Here is a 14,310-nt window from a genome sequence, read left to right on the forward strand (position 1 = left end):
GTGTTCTGTCGCTGCTTGGTGAGTAGATTTTTTTATGTATCCAATTACATTATAATGTCAAAAATTGATTGTTTTCATTGTTACTATTAGATGTTCAGTTTTTTCATACACAAAAAAATAAATTATTACCAAGTTCTGCAAAGAAACAGGGAGCAATATTATTAGCACAAAAAAAATTTGAAGAGGAACTACATAAAACTCTGCCTGGCAGCAGAAAAGGCAAAAGGAACACAGAAGTAGTTCTGCTTTTGTTCTGCTAGCTAGGATTGAATATTAAACTAACTGCCTGAAGTACGAGGTGCATTCAAGTTCTAAGGCCTCCGATTTTTTTTCTAATTAACTACTCACCCGAAATCGATGAAACTGGCATTACTTCTCGACGTAATCGCCCTGCAGACGTACACATTTTTCACAACACTGACGCCATGATTCCATGGCAGCGGCGAAGGCTTCTTTAGGAGTCTCTTTTGACCACTGGAAAATCGCTGAGGCAATAGCAGCACGGCTGGTGAATGTGCGGCCACAGAGAGTGTCTTTCATTGTTGGAAAAAGCCAAAAGTCACTAGGAGCCAGGTCAGGTGAGTAGGGAGCATGAGGAATCACTTCAAAGTTGTTATCACAAAGAAACTGTTGCGTAACGTTAGCTCGATGTGCGGGTGCGTTGTCTTGGTGAAACAGCACATGTGCAGCCCTTCCCGGACATTTTTGTTGCAGTGCAGGAAGGAATTTGTTCTTCAAAACATTTTCGTAGGATGCACCTGCTACCGTAGTGCCCTTTGGAACGCAATGGGTAAGGATTACGCCCTCGCTGTCCCAGAACATGGACACCATCATTTTTTCAGCACTGACGGTTACCCGAAATTTTTTTGGTGGCGGTGAATCTGTGGGCTTCTATTGAGCTGACTGGCACTTTGTTTCTGGATTGAAAAATGGCATCCACGTCTCATCCATTGTCACAACCGACTAAAAGAAAGTCCCATTCATGCTGTCATTACGCGTCAACATTGTTTGGCAACATGCCACACGGGCAGCCATGTGGTCGTCCGTCAGCATTCGTGGCACCCACCTGGATGACACTTTTCGCATTTTCAGGTCGTCATGCAGGATTGTGTGCACAGAACCCACAGAAATGCCAACTCTGGAGGCGATCTGTTCAACAGTCATTCGGCGATCCCCCAAAACAATTCTCTCCACTTTCTCGATCATGTCGTCAGACCGGCTTGCGCGAGCCCAAGGTTGTTTCGGTTTGTTGTCACACGATGTTCTGCCCTCATTAAACTGTCACACCAACGAACGCACTTTCGACACATCCATAACTCCATCACCACGTCTCCTTCAACAGTCGATGAATTTCAATTGGTTTCACACCACGCAAATTCAGAAAACGAATGATTGCACGCTGTTCAAAAGGATAACGTCGCCATTTTAAGTATTTAAAACAGTTCTCATTCTCGCCGCTGGCGGTAAAATTCCATCTGCCGTACAGTGCTGCCATCTCTGGGATGTATTGACAATGAACGCGGCCTCATTTTAAAACAATGCGCATGTTTCTATCTCTTTCCAGTCTGGACAAAAAAAATCGGAGGCCTTAGAACTTGAATGCACCTCGTAAGAGAGATATCAGATGCAAATTGCAGGAGACAAAAGAAAAGTCCAGACTTTGGAAAAGGACTGATTAGAGGTACTAGCTGGTGACTATTTACCTGTATCTACACTCCTGAAAATTGAAATAAGAACACCGTGAATTCATTGTCCCAGGAAGGGGAAACTTTATTGACACATTCCTGGGGTCAGATACATCACATGATCACACTGACAGAACCACAGGCACATAGACACAGGCAACAGAGCATGCACAATGTCGGCACTAGTACAGTGTATATCCACCTTTCGCAGCAATGCAGGCTGCTATTCTCCCATGGATACGATCATAGAGATGCTGGATGTAGTCCTGTGGAACGGCTTGCCATGCCATTTCCACCTGGCGCCTCAGTTGGACCAGCGTTCGTGCTGGATGTGCAGACCGCGTGAGACGACGCTTCATCCAGTCCTATACATGCTCAATGGGGGACAGATCCAGAGATCTTGCTGGCCAGGGTAGCTGACTTACACCTTCTAGAGCACGTTGGGTGGCACGGGATACATGCGGACGTGCATTGTCCTGTTGGAACAGCAAGTTCCCTTGCCGGTCTAGGAATGGTAGAACGATGGGTTCGATGACGGTTTGGATGTACCGTGCACTATTCAGTGTCCCCTCGACTATCACCAGTGGTGTACGGCCAGTGTAGGAGATCGCTCCCCACACCATGATGCCGGGTGTTGGCCCTGTGTGCCTCGGTCGTATGCAGTCCTGATTGTGGCGCTCACCTGCACGGTGCCAAACACGCATATGACCATCATTGGCACCAAGGCAGAAGCGACTCATCGCTGAAGACGACACGTCTCCATTCGTCCCTCCATTCATGCCTGTCGCGACACCACTGGAGGCGGGCTGCACGATGTTGGGGCGTGAGCGGAAGACGGCCTAACGGTGTGTGGGACCGTAGCCCAGCTTCATGGAGACGGTTGCGAATGGTCCTCGCCGATACCCCAGGAGCAACAGTGTCCCTAATTTGCTGGGAAGTGGCGGTGCGGTCCCCTACGGCACTGCGTAGGATCCTACGGTCTTGGCACGCATTCGTGCGTCGCTGCGGTCCGGTCCCAGGTCGACGGGCACGTGCACCTTCCGCCAACCACTGGCGACAACATCGATGTACTGTGGAGACTGCACGCCCCACGTGTTGAGCAATTCGGCGGTACATCCACCCGGCCTCCCGCATGCCCACTACACGCCCTCGCTCAAAGTCCGTCAACTGCACATACGGTTCACGTCCACGCTGTCGCGGCATGCTACCATTGTTAAAGACTGCGATGGAGCTCCGTATGCCATGGCAAACTGGCTGACACTGACGGCGGCGGTGCACAAATGCTGCGCAGCTAGCGCCATTCGACGGCCAACACCGCGGTTCCTGGTGTGTCCGCTGTGCCGTGCGTGTGATCATTGCTTGTACAGCCCTCTCGCAGTGTCCGGAGCAAGTATGGTGGGTCTGACACACCAGTGTCAATGTGTTCTTTTTTCCATTTCCAGGAGTGTACATTTACACGTACATCTACATCTACACTTTGCAAGCCACCTATGGTGTGTGGCAGAGTGTACTTTATGCTGCAATGTCACTCTTCCTCCCTTTTCTTGTTCTAGTTATAAAGGTGCACAGAAATAAGGAGTGTAGATAAGCCTTTGTAGGGATCCTTTTACTGGTTAAAGAAAGGCAACAATCAAATGGAAGTATGAAGGATGCTCAGCACTGGAGCCAGATCTAAAAAGTTAACACAGGATTACATATTACAACTGTGGCAAAATCATGGGACACTCCAGGCAAAGACAGGAAGAAATATGAGTTTCGCCCTAACATCAGGGAGAAACTACAAATGAAATTTCTTACACTACTGAGTGGACTGATACATTACCTGACTAGCAATGGCCTGAATGCTACATATCTATACAAAATCAAATGACAGTTGAATGATAGCTGCGCCTACAGCAGTGTGGGACCGCACGCTCTACGAAGGTATGGTGGGTAACATCAGTCTGATGTTACTGTAGCTCAAACCATGTGAGCAGCCCATAGTGGCTTGCCTTTTATGTATTCTGTTTTACAAATTTTGTGACTAACGCTTTATCACTTGATTTTCAGTTTAATACATGACATGCCAATTTGAGAGTTTTATTTCTGATGAAGGTACTCATAGCAGTGCCGAAACTGGGTCAAAAGACTCTTTTATTGTGATCAAGGGCTGCTATTGCTGTTAATTTTACTTTGTAAATGGTTGCTGATCCTGCAGCCATGTTCAAAACTTTAAAATAAAAATAAAATGTATATGAATGCAGCTAATGCAGAAAACTACAAGGTGTACAACTTTGTTTCTGCTGTTTGCCGATAGGTAACGACAACGGTAAGTAGAGGTCGAAAGAAACAGATCGCAGACATCAGGCAGTCAGCTTGGACCTCGGTCAACATAACCTCATTCAAACATTAGTCAATTTGTGTCTGCATCATAGAGTTGTTCTTGACTGAAAATGTCAGTTTACGAGCCTAATTCTCTTCATTTGTGGGAGGTTTACTCTTTTGTTTCAATATGAAGAAAACAGTGGCCGAGTCTCATCGAATGCTCTCAAGTACATATTGTACGGATGCTATTAGTTAAAGAACATTTTGTGAGTGGTTTTAACACTTCAAGAACAGTGATTTGAATGTCGTAGACTGGCATAGTGGTGGATGAGAGAATATTTTCGAAAATGCAGAATTGGAGACATTGCTGAGTGAAGACTCATGTCAAACTCAAGAAGAATTGGCACGATTAGTGGGAGTGACACAGCAAGCCAACTCAAAATGTCTTAAGGCTAAGGGTATGATTCAGAAAGAAGGAACTTGGGTCCTGTGTGAGCTGAAATCAAGGGGCATTGAACGACATTTGTGTGTTTGTGAACAGATGCTTCAGAGGCAAAAATGGAAGGGATTTCTGCATCACATTGTGGCTGGGGACAAAAAATGGTTTCATTATGATAACCCTAAATGCAAAAAATCATGGGGATATCGCAGCCATGCTTCCACGTTGATGGCCAAACTGAATATCCATGGCTCCAAGATCATGCTCTGCACTTGGTGGGACCAGCTCAGCGACTTGTACTATGAGGTGTTAAAACCAAGTGAAACAATCACAGGTGCTTGTTATCAAAAGCAATTAATATGCTTGAGCAGAGAATTAAAAGACAAATGGCTGCAATACAGTGAGAGGCATGATAAAGTGATTTTGCAGCACGACAACGCTCGGCCCCACATTGCAAAAGAGGTCAAAACGTACTTGGAAACGTTAAAATGGGAAGTCCTACCCCACCCGCCATAGTCTCCAGACATTGCTCCCTCCGACTATCACCTGTTTAGATCAATGACGTAGGACCTGCCTGACCAACACTTCTAATCTCATGAAGAAGTCACAAATTGGATTGATTCATGGATCACATCAAAAGATGAACAATTTTTTCGACGCGGGATTTGTACAATGTTCGAAAGATGGGAGAAAGTAGTGGCCAGTGACAGAAAATACTTTGGGTGATACATGTGTAACCAATTTGTTTCATTAAAGCCTCAAATGTTGAGGAAAAAATGGTGGAAGCAAAGTTGTACACCTTGTAAACTCTTTTAAGGTGTTTATCATAGCTGTGGACATTGTTCCAACTAAAATATTTGAAGGATCGCCTTGCTGGACTTTGACTTTATCTTTGACTTGTTTGCCACGAGATGTTGCAGCAAATGTTGTTCCATCATGTTAGTAAATAGCTTGGCTGTGTGCTAGTGTTTGTACTAAAGCAGATATCATGGATGCAACAATTAAGTCTGGCCAACCATCCACTGCTCATGAAATTTATTACAGTGTATTAAATCCAGTCTCTATCCTAACACTCAACGAATCAGACTCCAAAGACCTATTGAACATTACTGAAATTATTCATTAGCATGAATTGAAACAAAAGTTCAGTAAAAAACAATGAAGTGTCCAAGAGCTCCACTTGCCTGCTTCACACTCCCTGTTTCATAATACTTAAAATTATACTTATTGTTTTGTGTGTCCAGATCCTGGATTCACATTTCTAAATATTTTTTATTTTCTAGGTGGCTTCAGTAAGAAGTTGAGCATGAAAAATATTTTCTTCTGGCAGCTGGAACCCAGTTTCATCTATCATTTCTTTCTTCCATCTAAACTTTTAGTTCCACTTCTAATGAAGCAGCCACAATATTTATAACAAAATACAAAATCACACATTGAAAACTACAGCCAAGTTGCGCTTCAACTTCAAGATGGAAATGTTAGTATCAGAAACATAAATGATCTAATCATCCTGTGTGTTATTTCCTCAAATTATTCCACACAGTAGTTTTTGTAATTCACAAACAGTACAATGGTCGTAACAGTGTAAATCAAGTGGAAAACAGCAATTTCCTTACTTCAAATGATTTTTATTTCACACTGAATAAATCCATTCCTCACAAGCTGAAAACATACCTGTAGTGTTCTCTCTAGTGACACCAGCTCTTACAAGAGCTCTCCCATTCCAAAGGACTGCCCATACAAGGCCGGTAGGTCCAACACTAATCTGGTTCACTTCACATCCTGGGGGAACAGGTATTGCAGTCCATCGTTGTCCTTCAGGAGCTGTAGTGCTCACACCGGTGCGAAACATGACCTGCAAGCCCTGCAATGCTCATCATAGGCTACTCTTCCACAGAAGCACAGAATGCATTTCAATGATTTCAGCAGACTGTTGTAACCTGTTGAGTGTCTCTGCAGAGAAAACAATCTTTTCATCTCCTAAAACTGAGCCAAAACTTTTCTAGAGAACCTGACTCCCTGTTCTGCAAAAAAATTACTAAAATCAAAGTGATAAACTACTTTCATAAGAAATTAATGTCAGCTTACACTAACTCTGCATTAAAAGTGAATATAACTGTGGATCACTTGTCTGTGACTGGTCATAGCCTATTATAATAAGTGTTATGACTGTGTGTTAGTAAAACATACACCTGCAACTTGTCAATCATGTTCACAAACAGCTTTAGAAAATTATATGAAACTTATGCACATATTCAGACAATTTTCCTAACATCATATTTAAATTTAATCCAATTTGTCTCACCTCATTTAGAAAAAAAGAATAGCATATAATGAATTGGGAAGAAAAGACTTTTGTGGCACAATCTGACAAGACATTTTGTCTTGTTAGTAGCATATATATTCTATATTTGCCCACAATGCTAAACAGTGTATGTGGATTTTGAACACTGTGTGTAGTTCAGAAAAATTGGCTAGTAGGGACGACCCAGATAGCTCAGGTAGTGCAGCAGCCTGCCCAACCCCCCACCCAGCACTTCCTATTCCAATCCTCTCACAGGTTTAACTTACCAGATCAGGGGCTGGGCCACCTGTGAAAGCGCTCATGTCACTACCTGCTCTGCTGCAACCACTATACAGATTTTTATATTGGTATGATTACCAACCAGCTGTCCACCAGGATGAACAGCCATCACCAAACTGTGACCAAGAGCAAAGTAGACCACCCTTTGGCACAATATGCAGCTGAGCTTAACATGCTTGATAAGCCATCTGGATCCTCCCCTCCATCACCAGCCTTTCTGAACTACGCGGATACCCTTACAATACTTTCACCACTACCGTGATAATCCTGGCCTCAACCTAAGGTAATTTACTGTCCCACACACTCCACACACCAGTTTCCACCCCCTCTGTGCTATCATCTCCTCCCCACTCATGTCTTCCAGCCTCTTTGTTTGCCACCCTCTGCCAATGCACCTACCCATCTTTCCCTACCCCTCTCCTTTTCCTTCCACCCCCCCCCCCCCCCCCCCCACAACCTACTGACACTGTGCCTATCAGCATTGTAGTGACTGCACATTCTGCCAGTCAGTGTTCCTCTGTCTCCCCATGTGTACTCTACTATCCCTTCCCTTCTTTCCCCTCCACCTCCAGATTGCTGCTGCCAGCCCATGTAATAGTTGCATTCTGCCCTGAGCTGCCAGAGTGGGCAGTCATTTGTGCATGAGGTGTGCTTGTTTGTGTGTTTGAAAGGTGTATGTTTAAATGATTAATGGAAAATCTCATATAAAGATGCGAAACAAATACTAACAAAGAGATAGAGGGGCTGGCCAGTACTTACTTCAGCTCAGTACAGCCGATAGATACACATAAAACAGAACCAAAAATTTACGTTCCTAGCTTTCGGAACAAATGTTCCTTCATCGGGGAGGAGAGAGGGGAAAGAAAGAGAAGAAGGGAAAGGAGATTCAGTTACTCACAACCCAGGTTATGAAACAACAGGGAAAGGAAAATAGGTAGGGTAGCAAGGATGGAGGCATGGTTGTCAGAGGGAAGCCAAAGATACTCTACTGTAAGTACTGTGCCAGCTTCAAACCAAAGAGGATGCATACAGAAGTAAAGAGGTATATAGTATAAAGATAAACACAACTATGTAGGATGAAAAGATGCGTGAATGGCTAAGAGGAAAGGGAAAGAGGAGAAGACTGAAGAGTAAATGGGAGTGAGGTTGTTTAACGTAGGTTCAGTCCAGGGGGATGGCGGGATGAAAGGATGTGTTGGAGTGCAAGTTCCCATCTCCGCAGTTCAGAGGGACTGGTGTTGGGTGGGAGCAGCCAAATGGCACATACGGTGTAGCAGGTTCCTAGGTCCCTAGAATTATGCTGGAGGGCATGCTCCGCTACTGGGTATTGGGCATCTCCTAGGCGGACAGTTTGTCTGTGTCCGTTCATGCGCTCAGCCAGTTTAGTTGTTGTCATGCCGATGTAAAAGGCTGTGCAGTGCAGGCATGTCAGTTGATAAATGACATGTGTAGTTTCACATGTGGCCCTGTCTTGAATTGTGTACGTTTTACCAGTAGCGGGGCTGGAGTAGGTGGTTGTGGGGGGATGCATGGGGCAGGTTTTGCAGCAGGGTCGGTTACAGGGGTAGGAACCGCTGGGTAGAGAAGGTAGTCTGGGAATATTGTAGGGTTTAACAAGGATGTTACGGAGGTTAGGGGGCCGACGAAAGGAAACTCTGGGTGGTGTGGGGAGAATTTTGTCAAGGGATGATCTCATTTCAGGGGTTGACTTGAGAAAATCATATCCCTGGCAGAGTAATTTGTTGATGTTTTCGAGGCCAGGATAATATTGGGTGACAAGGGGGATGCTTCTGTGTGGTCTGGGGTAGGAACATTGTTGTTGGACGGGGAGGAATGTATTGCTCAAGAGATCTGTTTGTGGACAATGTCTGCAGGATAGTTGCGGGAGAGGAAAGCACTGGTCAGGTTATTGGTGTAATTGTTGAGGGATTTGTCACTGGAGCAGATATGTTTGCCACGAATACCTAGGCTGTAGGGAAGGGAGCGTTTGATGTGGAATGGATGGCAGCTATCAAAGTGAAGGTACTGTTGTTTGTTTGTGGGTTTGATATGGACGGAGGTGTGGATGTGAGCTTCAACAAGATGAAGGTCAACATCCAGGAAGGTGGCTTGGGTTTTGGAGAAGGACCAGGTGAAATTCAGATTCGAAAAGGAGTTGAGGTTATGGAGGAAATTAAGGAGTGTTTCTTCACCATGAGTCCAGACCACAAAGATGTCATCTATAAACCTATACCAGGCCAGGGAAAGCAGCTGTTGGGTCTTCAGGAAAGCCTCCTCCATGCAGCCCATGAAGAGGTTGGCATAGGACGGAGCCATCCTGGTTCCCATGGCCGTTCCCCTGATTTGTTTGTAGGTCTGGCCTTCAAAAGTGAAGTAATTATGGGTGAGGATGAAGTTGGTAAGTGTGATAAGGAACGAGGTTTTTGGAAGATCTTCGGGTGGGCGTTGGGAGAGGTAGGGCTCAAGGGCAGAGAGACCATGGGTATGGGGGATGTTTGTGTAAAGGGATGTAGCATCTATGGTGACAAGAAAGGTTTCAGGTGGGAGAGGAGTGGGAATGGATTTGAGGCGTTCTAGGAAGTGGTTTGTGTCTTTGATGTAGGATGGGAGTCTGCGGGTGATAGGTTGGAGGTGCTGGTCTATCAGAGCTGAGATACGTTCGGTTGGGGCTTTGAAGCCTGCTACAATGGGACGGCCAGGATGGTTCTCTTTGTGGATTTTGGGTAATAGGTAGAAGGTAGGGGTACGTGGCTCAGGTGGAGTGAGTAAGTCTATGGAAGCCGTTGTGAGGCCTTGTGAGGGACCTTGGATTCTTAGGATTTTTTGCAGCTCAGTCTGGATGGAGGGAATGGGATCCTGGGTAACAGCTTTGTAGGTGGAGGTGTCGGAGAGTTGACGCAGTCCTTCTGCCACATACTCCACACGGTCAAGTACGACAGTTGTGGAGCCTTTATCCGCCGGGAGGATGACAATAGAGCGGTCTATTTTCAGCTCCTTAATGGCACGGGATTCAGCTGGGGTGATGTTGGGGGTTGTCGGGATGTTCTTCAAGAAGGACTGGGAGGCAACACTGGATGTGAGGAATTCCTGAAATGTCTGCAATGGGTGGTTTTGGGGGAGGGGAGGAGGATCCCTTTAAGAAGGCAGTCGGAACTGTTCTAGACAGGGTTCAACACTGGGTCTAGTATTTGGGGGCTGTGTTTGGGTAGTGAAGTGGTATTTCCAGTTGAGGTTCCGGGTGAATGAGAGGAGATCTTTAACCAGGGCAGTGTGGTTGAATTTAGGTGTGGGGCTAAAGGTTAAGCCTTTTGACAGAACAGATGTCTCTGGAGAAGAGAGGGATATGGATGAGAGGTTTAGGACTGAATTGGGAATGATGATATGTGGCATTTGACTGTGGTTATAGTTGAGATTTGGTCTGTGTGGGGTATGTGCTGGGATGGGGAGATTGAGTAGGGTGGCTAGGCTAGGTTTGTTGGCTATGAGGGGGGTTTGTTGAAGGTTCTGTTGTGGTTGGTGCTTGTGAGGGATAGGGAGAGGGACCCCACTTCTTAGGTGTTGCACTAGCACTGTGGATAGTTTTTTCAGGTGGTGTGTGGCATGGAACTCAAGTTTGCAGCTGGCTTCTAGGATGCTGACATACTGGCCATCTTGTTGTTGGTGGTGTTGTCGCCCTCAGTCTGAAGATTAGTTTGATGCAGCTCTCCATGCTATTCTATCCTACGCACGCCTCTTCATCTCTGAATAACTACTGGAACATACATTCTTCTGAATCTGATTAGTGTATTCATCTCTTGGTCTCCCTCCATTATTCTTAACCCTCCCCCCCCCCCTTTCCCTCCAATAATAAGTTGGTGATCCCTTGATGTCTCAGAATGTATTCTATCAACTGATCGCTTCTTCTTGTCAGATTGTGCCACAAAATGTCTTTTCTCCCCAATTCTATTCAGTACTTCCTAATTAGTTATATATTACTGATGCAAACTTCAGTATTCTTCTGTAGCATCACATTTCAAAACCTCTTCTCTTCTTGTTTACACTGTTTATCATCTATGTTTCACTTGCATACAAGGCTATACTCCATACAAATACTTTCAGAAACGACTTCCTGACACTTAAATCTATATTACATGTTAACAAATTCCTGTTCTTCAGAAATGCTTTTCTTGCCAGGAGCTACCAGCTTACATTTTATATCCTCTCTACTTCAGCCATTGTTACTTATTTTGCTAACCAAATAGCAAAACTCATCCACTACTTTAAGTGTCTCGTTCCCTAATCTAATTCCCTCAGCATCACCTGATCTAATTCTATTACATTCCATTATTCTTGTTTTGCTTTTGTTGACGTTCATCTTGTATCCTCCTTTCAAGACACTGTCCATTCTGTTCAACTGCTCTTCCACATACTTTGCTGTCTCTGACAGAATTACAGTGTCATCAGCAAACCTCAGTTTTTATTTCTTCTACCTGGACATTAATTCCTATTCCAAATTTTTCTTTGGTTTCCATTACCGCTTTCTCAATGTACAGACTGAATTACATTAGGGATAAACTACAACCCTGTCTCACTTCCTCTCAACCATTGCATTCCTTTCATGCCTCCTGACGCCTATAGCCACTGCCTGGTTTCTATACAAGTTGTAAATAGGCATGAAATGATAATTAAATGGACACCCTAGCTGCAAACAGGCATTGTATTTCATTGGAGACATGTTGAAAATGTGTGCCCCGACTGGGACTCGAACCCGGGATCTCCTGCTTACACGCAGCTAGGGTGTCCATTTAATTATCATTTCATTTCTAGCAAAGCTGCATGGTCATCTACGGTAACTGTTCTTTCTGGAACAGATACTACCATCATATATAGTTGTAAATACGCTTTTGGCCCCTGTACTTTACCCCTGCTACCTGTAGAATTTCAAAATGGAACATCTTACAGCACATATTTTAAAATTGCTTCTAATGTTGCACAGCTGTCCCTTAAAAATGTTTGGTCTACTTTGTGTGTAATGCATGTGCCTTTCTTTCCAACATAATATTTTATATTACTAAGTATTTATCTTAAATATTTGAAAATGGGATAGCATACAACAGATATGTGCACAGAGAAACAGCCTTATGTACCACATCTATAAAACAATGCAAAGAGTTGTACAATACTAACTCGTCCATGTGCTGTGATTGCCCAAACGAGAAGATTTCCTGCTGCTGCTCCAGGAACATTTTGACCTCCAACTGAAACATCTATGAATGGTTCCTGTGGAAACATAAATTTTATTTAGCAATGTAGCTTTTAACATTAACTATAGTATGCTTGTACACTGGCTTAAAAGTTCACATGTAGTTTAATAAATAATGGCAATAACATTCTACTCATTCCATGAATATTACTGTTTCCTTAAATTCTTTTTACATGTCTGTTTGCTGCCACTGAGAACAGAAATTCTTTCTGGACTTTGAAAGCAGACACAAGAAATAACCTATATTACAAAACTGTTGTTGTTCTCATTATTTTCCTATGTCCATACCACAATTAAAATACAGGTGTGCAGAAACAAAGACTAAAACTTTTTGATCAATTCTAATCCCAGTGCATTACACTTTTATCTTGAATAAGCCATTATCTACAATTATTAACTGTCAAAGTTGCTTGTGCTCAGAAGTCAGTTGCACTACTCAGGGGGTGTTTGGTTAACTTTTCAATGTTAGGATCTCTACTATTTCCCACCTGTAAGATGGCATACGGTGTCAATACAAAACAAAAATAAATATTATGAGAAGCTCAGTAATCCCTGTACTGTAACAATGCACATGCAAGCAATAATTTCAAGATTCTTGCATATGACATTTGTCAAGACAATACTTTCATATTAACAGAATATTCCGTCGGTTCTTGGTAGAGCAACATTATAATAATAAATGAAAAGCACCAGTTTGCTTTTGTTCTACAATATTATTTTTATTGCTAACCAGTTTTCGGCTTACAAGGCCATCTTCAGGCATTTACTGAGTATTATCACCAAAGAAGTTAAATGTTAGCAGACAACATTGGAACAGAAGTAACACATCTAGAGTGAAGTAGAAACATACAGTGAGTAACATCTTTGCAATGAAACAGTAAAAACTGAACAGTACATAAATAACAATGGAGTTGGCAGGAAAACCTTTAGCACAAAATAAGAATAGCATGCCTACATAACAGTTTCTATTGATAAACAAAACTATTGAAATAAGATAAAATTAGTACTAGGCAAGGCTGCATCAAGAGGTATGAAACATGGAGAGTAATACACAACCAATTAAAAAAGAAGAAGAGACAGTTGTCAATGTAAATACAGAATACATGAGGAACTTAAGCCATATCAATACAATAAACAGAAATTAATAAATGCAGGAAAATTGAGGTGTTTGAGGGAACCTACAGTTTGAGAGTGTGGTGGTACTGCATTTTAACATTAACATTATAATAAAAGCAGTGGCTGTATACCAGTTTACATTAAATAAATGAGCAAAGTAAAATATGAACAGTATTTGATGAGACAACTACAAGGGGAGTTAAACATGGACAGTAATACAAGTACAAGTTAAAAGCAAACCCTTAACTATTGAAACTACAGCATATGTGGAATACAAAGACAACTGCAACAAATAAAACAACTTAATGACTACAGGAAAATGGGAATATGTAGGAAGAGAGAGTGTGGGAAGTAATGAACAACAAAGATGATTATATGAAGTTTAGGAGAGGGGAAGTGTTGAGTTGTGTCTGGTCATTTAGGATGAGATCTGGACTGTGAGCAAGATGTTTGTTAATTTCCAGGGCTTCCAGCAGGTTGAGTTTATGGCCTTTGTTTGCTAAGTGAAGTACATGGGACACTGGCTGGTAGTTGTGACCCTCACCCAGTACATGCTCAGCAAATGTAGAGTCTGAATTCTGCAACCTCCAGCTGCGTTCATGTTCAGCCAGCCTAGTTGATATGTCTCTGCCTGACTGATCAATGTAAAATTTGTCACAATCAGAACAGGTGATTTTGTATACCCCACTGTTGGCTAATAACTGGATCTTATCTTTGCTATTAAAAACACACTGGGCTGTAGTGTTCCTGACAAAGTAGGAAACCCTATACTTGCAGGATTTCAGTGTTTTGGCTATAGTCTGTGATACCTGACCTAGAAATGGTATAGTACACCATTTCTTGCAGACAGTGGATGGGGAAGCAGGTGGGGCATAGAGGAGGGGTATAATTTTCCGTTTTTGTTTCCTGTGCAAGATGTGGTCAATAAGAACTGGATTGT

At 43.2% G+C, this 14,310-nt stretch overlaps 1 protein-coding gene across 1 annotated transcript in view; it reads right to left on the bottom strand.

Moving 5' to 3' along the window:
* The window catches only part of LOC126089526 (tectonin beta-propeller repeat-containing protein), a 235,915-nt gene that overhangs the window by 187,492 nt on the left and 34,113 nt on the right, over positions 1-14,310 (bottom strand). The window contains exons 4-5 of the mRNA XM_049906916.1: positions 12,179-12,271; positions 6,103-6,283 (exon numbers count right to left, since the gene is read on the bottom strand). Of these exons, the coding sequence (XP_049762873.1) occupies positions 6,103-6,283; positions 12,179-12,271 (274 nt within the window). The remainder of the gene's footprint in view (positions 1-6,102; positions 6,284-12,178; positions 12,272-14,310) is intronic.

The sequence above is a fragment of the Schistocerca cancellata genome, chromosome 1, assembly GCF_023864275.1.
Source record: "Schistocerca cancellata isolate TAMUIC-IGC-003103 chromosome 1, iqSchCanc2.1, whole genome shotgun sequence".
Taxonomy (NCBI): domain Eukaryota; kingdom Metazoa; phylum Arthropoda; class Insecta; order Orthoptera; family Acrididae; genus Schistocerca; species Schistocerca cancellata.